The following is an 18,547-nucleotide window of genomic DNA, read 5'->3' as shown; positions in this document are numbered from 1 at the left end:
TGGGGTACTAAAGGGCCCAAACTTTAGTACACCAACACATCCCTCTTGGCTTTTGGCCTTTTTGGCCAATATATATTGACGAGGGCGAACTCTTCCCCGGTGATTTCTCAAAAGAAAAAATGATGCTAATTTTGAACTTGGGACTAGATAGTAAAGCATGTACAACAGAAGTAACCAAACTCTGTTTTTGCGGAAAATACATGGGGGCATTTAATTCAAGCAAAGAAAATCTAGCCAATATTTGGCTAAGTTTTGTTGACCATGTTTCGGTTAATGTTGGCAAAAAAATTAGAATGAGAGTTAACCAAGGAACATTTGCATGCATAGAAGGTAGGGTTGTTTTGTTTTCGACCATTTGTTTGGGATTAACAAATTTGATAAATTATGCTTGATAATGGTGCTTGACAACGTGGATGACAGTTTCAAGTTGATAACTTGTTGCCTGTATTGTTCAACATTTTGTGTTCGATTAGGTTTCAGTCCAGTAACTTGTTTCGTTATACTAAAATCTGGACCCCATTACAATTCTTACTATAATTCTTCATTCTAGCAGTTTGTATTGTCATATTGTGTTGTCATATCTCCTTCGTTCAGAAAACATGTAATGCAGGCTGCAATGTAAATGTTCACCTCTGACAAGCTGCTGAACAAATCAACCATAATAGCAGGACTTGTCTGAATCCAAAAAGGCTTCCCAAGTTCTGAAATTCAGTACTAAAATTTAACAAAAGCTTGAATGTCAATATGTTTTATTTCCAAAATCCAGACCTCTATGCACTTTTGGTTTGGAAGCCACTACTGGATTTGTTGCTCATATAGCTGGTTCTGAATTTCTGAACTCGAGGTGGACAAATCTGTCCACAACATGGTGCTATATGCCAGGAGAGCAACTAGCACCAGAATCAAAAAACACCACAAGCATAAGCAACAGACACACTAATTGCACGGTTCACTTCAGTTATGATATTAAAACGAGGCCAAGTACTCATCTAGAGTTAAACAAGGTTCAACATCCTGACATGAGCAGCAAAATGATAACCCAGAAACATTTTATGTCTACAGATTTATCCAGACAATGAAAGCGGCAATAACAGTTTTACGAGCTCTAGTTCTTGATCTTCTTCTTGGGCCTCAGCTGGTTGCTGTGGCCACACTTCTTCTTGCGGCAGTTGACAGCCCTTGGATGCAGCCTGGCGTAGCACCTGGAGAAAGATGGAACAGGAATTTAGCTTATATGACAAGATCACACAGGATGAAGGCTATTATCCCATGGTAAATCTTTATAGTTGACAAGTAGGAGACACAAATTCATGGTAACAACTGACAAGAGAATTCAATCAGAACAAAATGCAAGAAGATTGGCACAAGAGAATTCAAGTTTCAAGAAGATTGGCTGGTCAGACAGAATTTATGCCTCAAATGGTTGTAGCTCATAAGGTGACCCCTCGTACATCTAATTGGATCATCATTCCAGCCAACACAAAAATTGTTTGATAACCATACACAGAAAGCAAATTATTTGCAAACAAGTGAAAACAATCCAAGATCAGCCAAGGACAGTAACTTGAATGTGTCATACGACACGTTTGTAGGTTCATGATGTAGCAGATTGTTCGAGGCCATCAGAGCACAGAAAATCTAAGCGGCACGGAGAACTGCACTTGTTATCGCCAACCTTCAATGCAAAGATTGGCCACTATATCAGGCCCCTTTGCTCTGCAAATTGGCTATCTATTTCCAAAATTTCCAGACTAACAAGTATTAATAACTACATATTTTTAGAGTGGTTAAAAATGTAGCAGATTGTTCGAGGCCGTCATAGCATAGAAAATCTGAGCGGCACGGAGAACTGCATTCTGTATCGCCAACCTTCAATGCAAAGATTCGCCACCAAATCAGGCCCCTTTGCTCTGCAAATTGGCTATCTATCTCCAAAACATTCTGACAAACATTGAAATGACTACTATTTATTTTAGATTGGTTAGAGATGTAGCAGATTGTTCGAGGCCGTCACAGCATAGAAAATTTGAGCAGCACGGAGAACTGCATTCTGTATCGCCAACCTTCAATGCAAAGATTCACCACTTATCAGGCCCCTTTGCTCTGCAAATTGGCAATGTAGTTCCAAAATATTCCAAGCTACATTGAAATGACTAATAATTTCTTTAGATTGAATTCTTATGTAGCAGATTGTTCGAGGCCATCACAGCAGAGCAAGTCTGAGTGGCACGGAGAACTGCATTCGCTATTGCCAACCTTCAATGCAAAGATTCGCCACTTAATCAGGCCCCTTTGCTCTGCAAATTGGCTAATCCATTTCCTAAATATTCCAACCAACATTGAAATGACTACTAATTTTTTTAGATTGGTTTGTTATGTAGCTCCATGCTAAACTTGGATTTGACTACAAATGTTTTGGATTTGTTTATGATGTAGCAGATTGTTCGAGGCCGTCACAGCAGAGAAGTCTGAGCGGCACGGAGAACTGCATTTGTTATTGCCAACCTTCAATGCAAAGATTCACCACTTATCAGGCCCCTTTGCTCTGCAAATTGGCAATGTAGTTCCAAAATATTCCAAGCTACATTGAAATGACTAATAATTTCCTTAGATTGAATTCTTATGTAGCAGATTGTTCGAGGCCATCACAGCAGAGCAAGTCTGAGTGGCACGGAGAACTGCATTCGCTATCGCCAACCTTCAATGCAAAGATTCGCCACTTAATCAGGCCCCTTTGCTCTGCAAATTGGCTAATCCATTTCCTAAATTTCCAAACAAAAGTTTGACCGACTAGAAATTTCTAGGTTCGTTTATGATGTAGCAGATTGTTCGAGGCCGTCACAGCAGAGCAAGTCTGAGCGGCACGGAGAACTGCATTCGTTTTTGCCAACCTTCAATGCAAAGATTCACCACTATACAGGTCCCTTTGCTCTGCAAATTGGCTACAAGTTTTAAAATTGTTCCAACCTAAGTTTGAATGACTCCAATCATCAGACCTACAGTGACTTCCTCATCTAATCAAATTCTAATCAGTCCACTCGCACAAGAGTAACAAAGGTGCAAGCAAATTATACCACCCCATTCCCCAGGGGACCCGAAAACTAGCCAATATAGCAATCATCATCAGAAACCAAAGAACGATGCGACACACAACACAAGAGTGAATTTTCCCGCCGTTGAAAATCAGCTGCTGAAGCGTGCGAGGCAGGAGACAAAGTATAGGCGGGTGGTATCTAATCTCCCCGCCATTGAAAATCAACTGCTGAATTGGGCTACGCAGATGACAAAGTATAGGCGGGTAATGAATCGGCTAACAACTCATCAATCGCCTACCTACGCGTCAACAATAAAACGACCGTGCATAATCTGGAAGTGAAAATAATCGGTGAAAACGTAAGGCGGAGAGGATGGAAATATTACTTGCGGCAGATCATCTTCTCCTGGTTGTACTTGCGGGCGAGGGCCTGGAGCGAGGGCTCGATGATGCCCCCGCGGAGGCGGAGCACGAGGTGCAGCGTCGACTCCTTCTGGATGTTGTAGTCGGCCAGCGTGCGCCCGTCCTCCAGCTGCTTCCCGGCGAAGATCAGCCGCTGCTGGTCCGGCGGGATCCCTGCACACCCACACAAGAAATCAAGAATCAGAAAAGCTCGACGGCCGGCCATGGCCAAAGAAGAGATCTTTGCGAAGAAAAAGCAGAGAACCCACCCTCCTTGTCCTGGATCTTGGCCTTGACATTGTCGATGGTGTCGCTGCTCTCGACCTCGAGCGTGATGGTCTTGCCCGTCAGGGTCTTGACGAAGATCTGCATCTCGGCTGCTGGCGGCGCGAATGGAGCGGCCGGCTGCGCACGCTTATATAGTGCTGGCGGAGGCGGCTCACTCTCTTCTCTAGGGTTTGGTGTGGGCTGCTGGGCCTGTTTTTCTACGGGCCGGGACGGATGCACATGACTGGATAACCTAGTACCCGGCCCACTCCATTACGAAAAACAAAAGTTTTTCTTTTGCTGGAAGATTTTTTTTAAAAAAAAAAAGAGTTCAGCGCATCGGTCATGCCTTCGCGCGTTTGCTCGTCTGCGCTGATGGTTTCACGCATGCAGGGGAAGGGGTGACGACTGGCCGACGGTGACATCTCCGCCGCCGGTGGCCGGATCATTCTTCGAGTCGAGCGTACCTGGTGAGGCCATGGCACTTGGGATGGACGGCGGCGGCGACTACATCGATGCGATCCCGGTGCACGCCGCCGCCGCCGCCGCGAGCGAGATGCAAAGAGGACGAGAGGTGTTCATTGGCATTGGTCCTCGCCATTGGGGATCTGCGCGTACGTACGTACGTGGGTTTCTTGCGTGGGAATATATATATAGGCAGCCAGGGAAAGGAGAGAGGTATAGGCCACGAGGAACACGGAGGACGCAGCGCGTGGTTTGCGTTGTGGCCGTTCCCGTTCCCGGTTTTATTGTTACGATCGGCTGGTGCATGCATACACGTATGGATGTTTACGTGCATGCGTAGCCAATCTAGTCGCATAGGCGGCCCGCATTTCTTTTTCTCTTTTAACATAGCGCATACGCAATCGCTCATATACTCATTCCCTGTGAACGCACACATGCACACCCTATCCCTATGAGCACCTCCGAGAGATTGAGCTGGCATATCATCTTGAAATTTTACCCAGTCACCCTAGGCGCTTCTCTCATTTTCTTTACTTGACTTTTTTATAATCTCATCATCATGCAATGCCTACATGTTTTGTCTAATTTGCTCGGTACAAAATCTATTCAAAACTACGGCCTTTATCTCCCGTCCTATGGTCTGTGGACACCAAAATAATCAAGACCACCCCATTTTCACTAATTCGATGTACACTACTCCCTCTGTTCACTTTTGTAAGACGTTTTAGACAGCTAAAATTAAACTATTTTTGGTGTTGCCTCCAGTGACTAAACAGTCTTACAAAAGTGGATGGAGGGAGTATAACACATGTACTTATCTTCAACCCGTGACATACACGTTGCTAATGGATAATGACCCCCGTCAAAACATGTGATATGCTCTCTAATACTCCCTCCGTTCCAAAATAGATGACCCAACTTTACACTAACTTTAGTGTAAAGTTGGGTCATCTATTTTGGAACGGATGAAGTAATTAACTAGCATGGCGAAATCTTCCGCTCCGGCTCCTTTACCATCCATTTGTGGGATGCTCGGATTCTGCTTCATTACAAAGATTCGGTTTTAGGTCTAAGGTGTTTGATGATGACTCTAACATAGCTATTTGGAAGTTTTTTTAAAAAAAAGCATCACTATTTCGATGATATCTGATCCCAGAAAAATGATGTTGCTTTTACTTGGATCAAGCTATTTTTGAGGGACTTTAATCAAGCTATTAGTGGATTTGTAACATACATCTGACATGAATGCATCATGGAACAATAAATTTAGACTTGAATAGGGCGTTTGGTCTAGTGGTACGATTCTCGCTTCGGGTGCGAGAGGTCCCGAGTTCGATTCTCGGAACGCCCCCTTTTTTTTCTCTTTTTCGTGACCTTTTTGCCCTCATGGGCCTTTGCCCTTCCTCCTCGAGCCCAACCACTTCCTACGGCATCGTTTTTTTTAGCAACTACCAAGGTTTGTTTTATTTTTTTTAGGGGAGACAGGCTCTTGGGCCAACTGCCCTACTCGCCCTATAATGAATGCCTCAAAAAAAAATTTACTCGCCCTATAAAACCGATAAAAAAACTAAAAAGGTTCTCTCCTGAAAGAAAGACACAAATAAGCGGATCACCGGACTTCCATAGAGAAAACATTCGGCATAGCGTCTGACTATGTTTTAGGTCATTGTCGATTGTTTTTGCTCATGCAGATAATGTAAGAATAACTTAGGTCGAAGCGCGTTGTTCGTTCTAGGTGTGTGCCGCTACCGAGCGGGGGCTAGTCCACTTGGCTTTAGCACGTGAAAAAGATCCAACATATAGGTACAAAGGAGACACCGAAAAATGGGTCTAGCTTTGAAGATATTGTCACGAGAAAAACAAGGATGGGTCTACATGAATGTCCTCATGGAACAAAAAATTTAGACATGAGGCATTGGTAAGAACATGATTAATTCACAAGGCGTACATCGCGTGCAAGTTATGATTGTGTTGTGTTAAATATCTCCTTATTGATACGATTTTAAACAAAATTGGGGTGACTCGCATGAATATATTTCTCATCATGATTCAATCAAAAATAAGTTTACCTCGGTGCCTCTGACCAAATGCCGCAGAGGAAAACTTCACATTCGTTGTTCTTATACACTAGCAGGTGTACCAACACCTGGTTCTGTAAATCATGTCCCTCTTACATGCACGTTGTATGCCATATCTTGGTTTTTATATATCAGCAAGGCCGCTAAAAAGACCCCTCGTTTAGTACCACAAAAGTCCAAAAACTGTTCTCGGTGGGTTCTCCACACGGAGAATGATTTTTTTTCCGCCTACACAATGCAATAAATCAAAATGGCACAAAAGGTTTTTTCAATGGTACAACACTATCATGTTTGTTATTAAAGGCAAATTAAGAGGAAGTTTATAATGTACCATGCAAGTAAGTTTCCTATACAATTAAAAGTCATAAAAATACACTGGCCTAGTTTCCTTGTAAATATATAGGTTACCAAAGGCTTGATAGACAATAATAAAGTGATGCAAAATAAAGAGAATGAAGAACCAGTTAACCCGCCTATAACAAATTTATCTAAGAGCCTTTTGAGATGGTCCTATGAGGCATTGTGTAATGGCTTTACAACAAATGTTGCATCTTGTCTGAATTTTTCTGGGTCTTATATCCTTGAATGATGTGATAAAAACTTATGCGTACCATGAACTTTAGTATACACTCAAATGATGAAAAAAATAATCTTCTATTTCTACATGCATGTGATTACAATTAACAACCATAGGAAATTATACATGCTTAAAATAGACTGACCACAACCAGACAAACGAAAAATAATGGGGCAATATTTTTTTTCCTTACCTTCATAGCTCAGCAACCAAATTCATATTCCATTGTTTCCATGCACCAAACACAACCTACAGAACTAAACACATTAATGCTACAATGATTTGTACCATAGAACTAAAGTTTCTTCATGATGCTGGTACAGTTGAAGTTGTCAAGCTTAGTGACAAAACAAAAACATCGAAATGTACCATCCCTTCAGCTGGTGACCTCTTGGAGTTAAGTAAACATGATTCCAAAACAAAAAGTGAGATGTTGTATCTGGGCCTCACTCAAACACACTTATATCTGTTCTCTTACAAAAAAATTATACATGTTCAACAGCCTGCAATAGAAACTGGTGTTAACAAACGGCCAACTTTATAAAATGATCTGCAACATAAAGACAATAACCTTCTAGGTGTGTTCTTTTACAAAAACCAGAATAAAGTTATTCATTCACATATCTAGTTAGATCCCAAGTAAAATTAATAAACCTCTGAGCTAAAAAAGCACGTAAAAACAGGATTGAGCACCATGTCCCAAGTGTTGCATGTTGGAAAGGATGATCGTTAAGAATTTAAGCTCGACACATCATGAACCAAATGTTGGGGAACGTTGCAGAAAATTAAAATTTTTCCTACGGTTTCACCAAGATCCATCTATGAGTTCATCTAAGCAACGAGTCTAGGGAGAGAGTTTGCATCTACATACCACTTGTAGATCGCGTGCGGAAGCTTGCAAGGTGATGATGTAGTCGTACTCGACGTGATCCAAATCACCGATGACCTGCGCCGAACGGACGGCACCTCCGCGTTCAACACACGTACGGAACAGCCACGTCTCCTCCTTCTTGATCCAGCAAGGAAGGGAGGAGAGGTTGAGGGAGATGGCACCAGCAGCAGCACGACGGCGTGGTGTTGGTGGAGCTGCAGTACTCCGGCAGAGCTTCGCTAAGCACTATGGAGGTGGAGGAGGTGTTGGGGAGGGAGAAGGAGGCAACCAAAGGCCAGGGCGTTCAGGTATGAAGTCCCTCCTCTCCCCCCACTATATATAGGGGTGCCAAGGGGGGGTGGCCGGCCCTAGGAGATCAAATCTCCTAGGGGGTGCGGCGGCCAAGGGGGGTTTTCCCTCCCCCCAAGGCACCTAGGAGGTGCCTTACCCTCCTAGGACTCTTGCCCCCCTTGAACCCTAGGCGCATGGGCCTATGTGGGGCTGGTGCCCTTGGCCCATTAGGCCAAGGCGCACCCCCACACAGCCCATGTGGCCCCCCGGGACAGGTGGACCCACCCGGTGGACCCCCGGGACACTTCCGGTGGTCCCGGTACAATACCGATAACCCCGAAACTTGTCCCGATGCCCGAAACAGGACTTCCCATATATAAATCTTTACCTCCGGACCATTCCGGAACTCCTCGTGACGTCCGGGATCTCATCCGGGACTCCGAACAACATTCGGGTTACTGCATATACATATCCCTATAACCCTAGCGTAACTGAACCTTAAGTGTGTAGACCCTACGGGTTCGGGAGACATGCAGACATGACCGAGACTCTCTTAGTCAATAACCATCAGCGGGATCTGGATACCCATGATGGCTCCCACATGCTCCTCGATGTTGTCATCGGATGAACCACTATGTCGAGGATTCGATCAAACCCTGTATGCAATTCCCTTTGTCAATCGGTACGTTACTTGCCCGAGACTCGATCGTCGGTATCCCAATACCTTGTTCAGTCTCGTTACCGGCAAGTCACTTTACTCGTACCGTAATGCATGATCCCGTGTCCAACACCTTGGTCACATTGAGCTCAATATGATGATGCATTACCGAGTGGGCCCAGAGATACCTCTCCGTCATACGGAGTGACAAATCCCAGTCTCGATCCGTGTCAACCCAACAACTACTTTCGGAGATACCTGTAATGCACCTTTATAGTCACCCAGTTACGTTGTGACGTTTGGTACACCCAAGGCACTCTTACGGTATCCGGGAGTTACACGATCTCATGGTCGAAGGAAGAGATACTTGACACTTGCAAAGCTCTAGCAAAACGAACTACACGATCTTTTATGCTATGCTTAGGATTGGGTCTTGTCCATCACATCATTCTCCTAATGATGTGATCCCGTTATCAACGACATCCAATGTCCATAGTCAGGAAACCATGACTATCTGTTGATCACAACGAGCTGGTCAACTAGAGGCTTACCAGGGACATTGTGTGGTCTAAGTATTCACACGTGTATTACGATTTCCGGATAATACAGTTATAGCATGAATAAAAGACAATTATCATGAACAATGAAATATAATAATACTTTTATTATTGCCTCTAGGGCATATTTCCAACAGTCTCCCACTTGCACTAGAGTCACTAATCTAGTTACATTGTGATGAATCGAACACCCATAGAGTTCTGGTGTTGATCATGTTTTGCACGCGAGAGAGGTTTAGTCAGCGGATCTGCGACATTCAGATCCGTGTGCACTTTGCAAATCTCTATGTCTCCATCTTGAACATTTTCACGGATGGAGTTGAAACGACGCTTGATGTGCCTGGTCTTCTTGTGAAACCTGGGCTCCTTTGCGAGGGCAATAGCTCCAGTGTTGTCACAGAAGAGTTTGATCGGCCCCGACGCATTGGGTATGACTCCTAGGTCGGTGATGAACTCCTTCACCCAAATCGCTTCATGTGCTGCCTCCGAGGCTGCCATGTACTCCGCTTCACACGTAGATCCCGCCACGACGCTCTGCTTGCAGCTGCACCAGCTTACTGCTCCACCATTCAACATATACACGTATCCGGTTTGTGACTTAGAGTCATCCGGATCTGAGTCGAAGCTAGCGTCGACGTAACCCTTTACGACGAGCTCTTCGTCTCCTCCATAAACGAGAAACATGTCCTTTGTCCTTTTCAGGTACTTCAGGATATTCTTGACCGCTGTCCAGTGTTCCTTGCCGGGATTACTTTGGTATCTTGCTACCAAACTTACGGCAAGGTTTACATCGGGTCTGGTACACAGCATGGCATACATAATAGATCCTATGGCTGAAGCATAGGGGATGACACTCATCTCTTCTTTATCTTTTGCCGTGGTCGGTGACTGAGCTGAGCTCAGTCTCATACCTTGTAACATAGGCAAGAACCCCTTCTTGGACTGATCCATTCTGAATCTCTTCAAAATCTTATCAAGGTATGTACTTTGTGAAAGACCTATGAGGCGTCTCGATCTATCTCTATAGATCTTGATGCCTAATATATAAGCAGCTTCTCCAAGGTCCTTCATTGAAAAACACTTATTCAAGTAGGCCTTAATGCTGTCCAGAAATTCTATATTATTTCCCATCAGGAGTATGTCATCTACATATAATATGAGAAATGCTACAGAGCTCCCACTCACTTTCTTGTAAACGCAGGCTTCTCCATAAGTCTGCATAAACCCAAACGCTTTGATCATCTCATCAAAGCGAATGTTCCAACTCCGAGATGCTTGCACCAGTCCATAAATGGATCGCTGGAGCTTGCATACTTTGTTAGCGTTCTGAGGATCGACAAAACCTTCCGGCTGCATCATATACAGTTCTTCCTTAAGATGCCCGTTAAGGAATGCTGTTTTGACGTCCATCTGCCATATCTCATAATCATAGTATGCGGCAATTGCTAACATGATTCGGACGGACTTTAGCTTCGCTATGGGAGAGAATGTCTCGTCGTAGTCAATCCCTTGAACCTGTCGATAACCCTTAGCGACAAGTCGAGCTTTATAGATGGTAACATTACCATCCGCGTCTGTCTTCTTCTTAAAGATCCATTTGTTTTCTATCGCTCGCCGATCATCGGGCAAGTCTGTCAAAGTCCATACTTTGTTTTCATACATGGATTCTATCTCGGATTTCATGGCTTCAAGCCATTTGTTGGAATCCGGGCCCGTCATTGCTTCTTCATAGTTCGAAGGTTCATTGTTGTCTAACAACATGATTTCCAGGACAGGGTTGCCGTACCACTCTGGTGCAGAACGTGTCCTTGTGGACCTACGAAGTTCAGCAGTAACTTGATCCGAAGTACCTTGATCATTATCATGGTTTTCCTCTTCAGTTGGTGTGGGCATCACAGGAACGGTTTCCTGTGCTGCGTCACTATCCCGCTCAAGAGGTAGTACTTCATCGAGTTCTACTTTCCTCCCACTTACTTCTTTCGAGAGAAACTCTTTTTCCAGAAAGCATCCGTTCTTGGCAACAAAGATCTTGCCTTCAGATCTTAAGTAGAAGGTATACCCTATAGTTTCCTTAGGGTATCCTATGAATACGCATTTTTCCGACTTGGGTTCGAGCTTTTCAGGTTGAAGTTTCTTGACATAAGCTTCGCATCCCCAAACTTTTAGAAACGACAGCTTAGGTTTCTTTCCAAACCATAATTCATACGGTGTCGTCTCAACGGATTTAGACGGTGCCCTATTTAAAGTGAATGTAGCTGTCTCTAGAGCGTATCCCCAAAATGATAGCGGTAAATCGGTAAGAGACATCATAGACCGCACCATATCCAATAGAGTGCGATTACGACGTTCGGACACACCGTTTCGCTGAGGTGTTCCAGGCGGCGTGAGCTGTGAAACGATTCCACATTTCTTTAAGTGTGTACCAAATTCGTGACTTAAGTATTCTCCTCCACGATCTGATCGTAAGAATTTTATCTTTCGGTCACGTTGATTCTCCACCTCATTCTGAAATTCCTTGAACTTTTCAAAGGTCTCAGACTTGTGTTTCATTAAGTAGACATATCCATATCTACTCAAGTCATCTGTGAGGGTGAGAACATAACGATATCCTCCGCGAGCCTCAACGCTCATTGGACCGCACACATCGGTATGTATGATTTCCAACAAGTTGGTTGCTTGCTCCATTGTTCCGGAGAACGGAGTCTTGGTCATTTTGCCTAAGAGGCATGGTTCGCACGTGTCAAACGATTCATAATCAAGAGACTCTAAAAGTCCATCGGCATGGAGCTTCTTCATGCGCTTGACACCAATGTGACCAAGGCGGCAGTGCCACAAGTATGTGGGACTATCGTTATCAACTTTAAATCTTTTGGCATCTACACTATGAACATGTGTAATATTACGCTCGAGATTCATTAAGAATAAACCATTGACCATCGGAGCATGACCATAAAACATATCTCTCATATAAATCGAACAACCATTATTCTCAGACTTAAATGAGTAGCCATCTCGTATTAAACGAGATCCAGATACAATGTTCATGCTCAAACTTGGCACTAAATAACAATTATTAAGGTTCAAAACTAATCCCGTAGGTAAATGTAGAGGCGGCGTGCCGACGGCGATCACATCGACTCTGGAACCATTCCCGACGCGCATTGTCACCTCGTCCTTCGCCAGTCTCCGTTTATTCCGCAGCTCCTGCTGTGAGTTACAAATATGAGCAACGGCACCGGTATCAAATACCCAGGAGTTACTACGAGTACTGGTAAGGTACACATCAATCACATGTATATCAAATATACCTTTGGTGTTGCCGGCCTTCTTATCCGCTAAGTATTTGGGGCAGTTCCGCTTCCAGTGACCCTTCCCCTTGCAATAAAAGCACTCAGTCTCAGGCTTGGGTCCATTCTTTGACTTCTTCCCGGTAACTGGCTTACCAGGCGCGGCAACATCTTTGCCGTCCTTCTTGAAGTTCTTCTTATCCTTGCCCTTCTTGAACTTAGTGGTCTTATTGACCATCAACACTTGATGTTCCTTTTTGATTTCAGCCTCTGCTGACTTCAGCATCGAGAACACTTCAGGAATGGTCTTTTCCATTCCCTGCATGTTGTAGTTCATCACAAAGCTCTTGTAGCTTGGTGGGAGCGACTGGAGGATTCTGTCAATGACCGCCTCATCTGGGAGGTTAATGTTCAGCTGGGTCATACGGTTGTGCAACCCAGACATCTTCAGGATGTGCTCACTGACAGAACTGTTTTCCTCCATCTTACAACTGTAGAACTTGTCGGAGACATCATATCTCTCGACCCGGGCATGAGCTTGAAAAACTAGTTTCAGCTCTTCGAACATCTCATATGCTCCGTGATGCTCAAAACGCTTTTGGAGCCCCGGTTCTAAGCTGTAAAGCATGCCGCACTGAACGAGGGAGTAATCATCAGCGCGAGACTGCCAAGCATTCATAATGTCTTGGTTCTCTGGGACGGGAGAGTCACCTAGCGGTCCTTCTAGGACATATTGTTTCCTGGCAGCTATGAGGATGATCCTCAGGTTCCGGACCCAGTCCGTATAGTTGCTGCCATCATCTTTCAGCTTGGTTTTCTCTAGGAACGCGTTGAAGTTCATGTTGACATTAGCGTTGGCCATTGATCTACAAGACATATTTGCAAAGGTTTTAGACTAAGTTCATGATAATAAAGTTCTAATCAAATTATGAACTCCCACTTAGATTAGACATCCCTTTAGTCATCTAAGTGTTACACGATCCGAGTCGACTAGCCCGTGTCCGATCATCACGTGAGACAGACTAGTCATCGTCGGTGAACATTTTCATGTTGATCGTATCTTCCATACGACTCGTGTTCGACCTTTTGGTCTCCGTGTTCCGAGGCCATGTCTGCACATGCTAGGCTCGTCAAGTTAACCCTAAGTGTTTTCACTGTGTAAAACTGTCTTACACCCGTTGTATGTGAACGTAAGAATCCATCACACCCGATCATCACGTGGTGCTTAGAAACGACGAACTGTAGCAACGGTGCACAGTTAGGGGAGAACACTTCTTGAAATTTTATAAGGGATCATCTTATTTACTACCGTCGTCCTAAGTAAACAAGATGCATAATACATAATAAACATCACATGCAATTATATAGTTGTGACATGATATGGCCAATATCATATAGCTCCATTGATCTTCATCTTCGGGGCTCCATGATCATCTTGTCACCGGCTTGACACCATGATCTCCATCATCATGATCTCCATCATCGTGTCTTCATGAAGTTGTCACGCCAACGACTACTTCTACTTCTATGACTAACGTTTAGCAATAAAGTAAAGTAGTTTATATGACGTTATTCAATGACACGCAGGTCATACAAAAATAATGACAACTCCTATGGCTCCTGCCGGTTGTCATACTCATCGACATGCAAGTCGTGAATCCTATTACAAAGAACATGATCTCATACATCACAATTCATCATTCATCACAACTTCTGGCCATATCACATCACATGATCAATCGCTGCAAAAACAAGTTAGACGTCCTCTAATTGTTGTTGCATCTTTTACGTGGCTGCAATTGGGTTCTAGCAAGAACGTTTTCTTACCTACGAATCACCACAACGTGATTTTGTCAACTTCTATTTACCCTTCATAAGGGCCCTGTTCATCGATTCCGCTCCAACTAAGGTGGGAGAGACAGACACCCGCCAGCCACCTTATGCAACTTGTGCATGTCAGTCGGTGGAACCGGTCTCACGTAAGTGTACGTGTAAGGTTGGTCCGGGCCGCTTCATCCCACAATACCGTTGAGCAAGAAAAGACTAGTAGAGGCAAGTAAGATGACAAAATCCACGCCCACAACAAAGTTGTGTTCTACTCGTGCAAAGAGAACTACGCATAGACCTAGCTCATGATGCCACTGTTGGGGAACGTTGCGGAAAATTAAAATTTTTCCTACGGTTTCACCAAGATCCATCTATGAGTTCATCTAAGCAACGAGTCTAGGGAGAGAGTTTGCATCTACATACCACTTGTAGATCGCGTGCGGAAGCTTGCAAGGTGATGATGTAGTCATACTCGACGTGATCCAAATCACCGATGACCTGCGCCGAACGGACGGCACCTCCGCGTTCAACACACGTAGGGAACAGCCACGTCTCCTCCTTCTTGATCCAGCAAGGAAGGGAGGAGAGGTTGAGGGAGATGGCACCAGCAGCAGCACGACGGCGTGGTGTTGGTGGAGCTGCAGTACTCCGGCAGAGCTTCGCTAAGCACTATGGAGGTGGAGGAGGTGTTGGGGAGGGAGAAGGAGGCAACCAAAGGCCAGGGCGTTCAGGTATGAAGTCCCTCCTCTCCCCCCACTATATATAGGGGTGCCAAGGGGGGGTGGCCGGCCCTAGGAGATCAAATCTCCTAGGGGGTGCGGCGGCCAAGGGGGGTTTTCCCTCCCCCCAAGGCACCTAGGAGGTGCCTTACCCTCCTAGGACTCTTGCCCCCCTTGAACCCTAGGCGCATGGGCCTATGTGGGGCTGGTGCCCTTGGCCCATTAGGCCAAGGCGCACCCCCACACAGCCCATGTGGCCCCCCGGGACAGGTGGACCCACCCGATGGACCCCCGGGACACTTCCGGTGGTCCCGGTACAATACCGATAACCCCGAAACTTGTCCCGATGCCCGAAACAGGACTTCCCATATATAAATCTTTACCTCCGGACCATTCCGGAACTCCTCGTGACGTCCGGGATCTCATCCGGGACTCCGAACAACATTCGGGTTACTGCATATACATATCCCTATAACCCTAGCGTAACTGAACCTTAAGTGTGTAGACCCTACGGGTTCGGGAGACATGCAGACATGACCGAGACTCTCTTAGTCAATAACCATCAGCGGGATCTGGATACCCATGATGGCTCCCACATGCTCCTCGATGTTGTCATCGGATGAACCACTATGTCGAGGATTCGATCAAACCCTGTATGCAATTCCCTTTGTCAATCGGTACGTTACTTGCCCGAGACTCGATCGTCGGTATCCCAATACCTTGTTCAGTCTCGTTACCGGCAAGTCACTTTACTCGTACCGTAATGCATGATCCCGTGTCCAACACCTTGGTCACATTGAGCTCAATATGATGATGCATTACCGAGTGGGCCCAGAGATACCTCTCCGTCATACGGAGTGACAAATCCCAGTCTCGATCCGTGTCAACCCAACAACTACTTTCGGAGATACCTGTAATGCACCTTTATAGTCACCCAGTTACGTTGTGACGTTTGGTACACCCAAGGCACTCTTACGGTATCCGGGAGTTACACGATCTCATGGTCGAAGGAAGAGATACTTGACACTTGCAAAGCTCTAGCAAAACGAACTACACGATCTTTTATGCTATGCTTAGGATTGGGTCTTGTCCATCACATCATTCTCCTAATGATGTGATCCCGTTATCAACGACATCCAATGTCCATAGTCAGGAAACCACGACTATCTGTTGATCACAACGAGCTGGTCAACTAGAGGCTTACCAGGGACATTGTGTGGTCTAAGTATTCACACGTGTATTACGATTTCCGGATAATACAGTTATAGCATGAATAAAAGACAATTATCATGAACAATGAAATATAATAATACTTTTATTATTGCCTCTAGGGCATATTTCCAACACCAAATGCTGCATAAATGGTCAAATCCTGTAAAAAGGCAATCAACATTCAGAGGCATGCTAGCTAACATATCGGCGAGGGAGAATTTTGAAGCAGGGGAATATCATGACAACTTGATTAACATGATTCTCAACTTGTCAACAAATCTACCTTTTTCAAGCTTGACCTCCTATATGAAGTACCTTATACAACAAAACAATGTAGCCTATATGAAATAACAATTAGGACAATAAAAAGAATTACCACTGAAGTTGATTGACAAAAAAACTAACTGATATGTGAGATTTCAAAATTCACTCCATTCGCTAAAAATGAAAGAGCAAAACATGGACTATATCGATAAATCTTGTAATAGCTATGTTATATGATAACTTAGAACTACTTAAATTAGCACAATCAATCTAGATAAAATAATTAAATCACCAAGTTGCTACTTCTATCTTTTGGTTGCCTATAGATCTCACTGAAATGCCAGAGTTAAGCAACAATTGCTTGCCCAAGTAGTATAGAAATGCTAAGTCTACTTGGCCAGGTGTTATCTCTATCTCTATCTATATCCCGACTACTTTAAAAGAATCTAAGGTTCCATATTTCACTCAATTTTCTTCCCACCACCCCTTTATCCAACCTTGCACCCTCCACCATTTTTTTTAATGTTTTTTCAACCCCTTATAATTTTCATTGAGCCAATATTTGGTTACCCAATAAACGAGATCAATCTCCAATATAGCAATAAATTCATGGTCCGTAATTAAATTGTTTCTTATGGTACACGTGGGCCTGTCAGGCATCTTTGGTGACCCAATAAATAGCAAAAAATTCATGGCCCAGAAGAAAAATAATATAAATCAATATCCTATGTCTGGTAATCCAATAAAGTAGATTAATCATGGGCACATACCTATTTTACCAGTTCGAAAAATAGCTAGAGAATATTAACCTTATAACCAAAACAAAACATAATCTTATTTTGTCTATTTGCTTCGCATCAAGATTTGTCTTAAAATAAATTTGACCCCATGGCAATTCACAGGCACATACCTAGTATATTATATGCATGCATGCAACTAGATTCTAATCACTATGAGTTGAAGAAGTAAACACGACAAATATGTTACATGTGCGAGTGTGTGTGTGTGTGTGTGTGTGTGTGTGTGTGTGTGTGTGTGTGTGTGTGTGTGTGTGTGTGTTGCTAGTCCATCAATCAATCCATCTGCTGCCTAGCCCCGCCGCAACCAGATTCAATTCATCTCAAGGCAAGCCAAGTTTGCTATATGTGCGTTTGCCATCGGCCAGGCGGAATATTTTGTTTCAAGTGCACAAAGACATCAAACGGATCAAGATTGACACACCTGTGAGAGTGTCTTTAACGGAGGAATACGTAAGTCCGAAGTTTTGGCCTTCCACGCGCGTCCTTGTACTCCCATCTACTCCGTCACACACTTCCCCGCCGTAGCCGCCTACGATGAAGATGAGCCGTCAAATTCTAATAGAGGACGCACATATAGTTCACGCCTTCCACAGATCTAAATCTTGAAAGCTGGCATGGTGGCGTGGAGGGCGACGATGGCTACGGGATGAAGTGGGTGAGCTGGAGCTAGCCAGCCTATCCTATGGCCCTCTTGTTCCTGCAGATGTTAAGCTAGTAGTACTGAATCCAAAACAAAATATGAAATCTAGCTAAGCCACTTTAAGCGCATCGTCGCGGGTTGGCGGGTTTGGTCTTCGATTCACCATTGATGGCTCCGATGAGAGATGAATTGAAGCCGAGTAGACCTCGATGAGGGCTTCGTTGAGGGGTTGCTGACTTTGCTTTGCGTTCGGAAGCCGTCTTGGAGCAAATGGATGGAGGGCAGAAGCGAATCAAGGTTCAAAGGCGAGAACGCGAGAGGGTGAGGTGTCGACCCTCACCGCCATGCCCAAGTCCAGTGAAGAAAGAAGAGGTTGGCTGAGTGGCTACGGTGTAGCGTGCAATCAGGAGGGTGGTGAAGGGCGAGGGTTGTGGCGGTGTGTGAGCAGGAGTTATACCTAGCCATTGATCGGGAATCTTACATTTGATTTGGTATAGAGAAACTGAAAACGAGAGGAGAGGAAGTTTCCTCTTGTTTCATGTGCACGAGCTAGGGAGAGGTGGGAGGAAACGATGGAGGCGACTGAATACGTACCACC

The 18,547-nt window shown here is 44.5% G+C and overlaps 1 protein-coding gene and 9 non-coding genes across 10 annotated transcripts; 1 reads left to right on the top strand and 9 right to left on the bottom strand.

Moving 5' to 3' along the window:
- Positions 1–940: 940 nt before the first annotated feature.
- On the bottom strand, positions 941–3,865 carry LOC123087401 (ubiquitin-60S ribosomal protein L40-1). Its single transcript, XM_044509401.1, has 3 exons — positions 3,706–3,865; positions 3,421–3,610; positions 941–1,202 (listed from the first exon to the last, which is right to left on the bottom strand). Exons 1-3 carry the CDS (start codon positions 3,806–3,808, stop codon positions 1,106–1,108), a joined length of 390 nt encoding a protein of 129 aa, XP_044365336.1. The 5' UTR covers positions 3,809–3,865; the 3' UTR covers positions 941–1,105.
- LOC123088984 (small nucleolar RNA Z266) lies at positions 1,388–1,480 on the bottom strand. The gene has a single exon (XR_006442184.1). It is a non-coding gene; the product is annotated as a small nucleolar RNA Z266 (small nucleolar RNA).
- LOC123088913 (small nucleolar RNA snoR86) lies at positions 1,599–1,717 on the bottom strand. The gene has a single exon (XR_006442167.1). It is a non-coding gene; the product is annotated as a small nucleolar RNA snoR86 (small nucleolar RNA).
- LOC123088916 (small nucleolar RNA snoR86) lies at positions 1,793–1,911 on the bottom strand. The gene has a single exon (XR_006442170.1). It is a non-coding gene; the product is annotated as a small nucleolar RNA snoR86 (small nucleolar RNA).
- Positions 1,987–2,104, bottom strand: LOC123088919 (small nucleolar RNA snoR86). Its single transcript, XR_006442173.1, has one exon. It is a non-coding gene; the product is annotated as a small nucleolar RNA snoR86 (small nucleolar RNA).
- LOC123088914 (small nucleolar RNA snoR86) lies at positions 2,180–2,298 on the bottom strand. Its single transcript, XR_006442168.1, has one exon. It is a non-coding gene; the product is annotated as a small nucleolar RNA snoR86 (small nucleolar RNA).
- On the bottom strand, positions 2,430–2,546 carry LOC123088917 (small nucleolar RNA snoR86). Its single transcript, XR_006442171.1, has one exon. It is a non-coding gene; the product is annotated as a small nucleolar RNA snoR86 (small nucleolar RNA).
- LOC123088915 (small nucleolar RNA snoR86) lies at positions 2,622–2,740 on the bottom strand. The gene has a single exon (XR_006442169.1). It is a non-coding gene; the product is annotated as a small nucleolar RNA snoR86 (small nucleolar RNA).
- On the bottom strand, positions 2,815–2,932 carry LOC123088918 (small nucleolar RNA snoR86). The gene has a single exon (XR_006442172.1). It is a non-coding gene; the product is annotated as a small nucleolar RNA snoR86 (small nucleolar RNA).
- Positions 3,866–5,447: 1,582 nt separating the features above from the next.
- Positions 5,448–5,519, top strand: TRNAP-CGG (transfer RNA proline (anticodon CGG)). Its single transcript has one exon. It is a non-coding gene; the product is annotated as a tRNA-Pro (tRNA).
- Positions 5,520–18,547: the final 13,028 nt, after the last annotated feature.

Source organism: Triticum aestivum, chromosome 4A (assembly GCF_018294505.1).
Source record: "Triticum aestivum cultivar Chinese Spring chromosome 4A, IWGSC CS RefSeq v2.1, whole genome shotgun sequence".
In the NCBI taxonomy this organism is placed as follows: domain Eukaryota; kingdom Viridiplantae; phylum Streptophyta; class Magnoliopsida; order Poales; family Poaceae; genus Triticum; species Triticum aestivum.
This window is presented reverse-complemented; position numbering and strand designations above follow the sequence as displayed.

Coding starts and splice junctions, on each gene's coding strand:
- LOC123087401 (XM_044509401.1), bottom strand. CDS start 3,808: ATGCAGATCTTCGTCAAGACCCTGACGGGCAAGACCATCACGCTCGAG. Junction 3,611..3,705: donor CAAGATCCAGGACAAGGAGG/GTGGGTTCTCTG, acceptor GTGGGTGTGCAG/GGATCCCGCCGGACCAGCAG. Junction 1,203..3,420: donor GAGAAGATGATCTGCCGCAA/GTAATATTTCCA, acceptor ATCTTTCTCCAG/GTGCTACGCCAGGCTGCATC.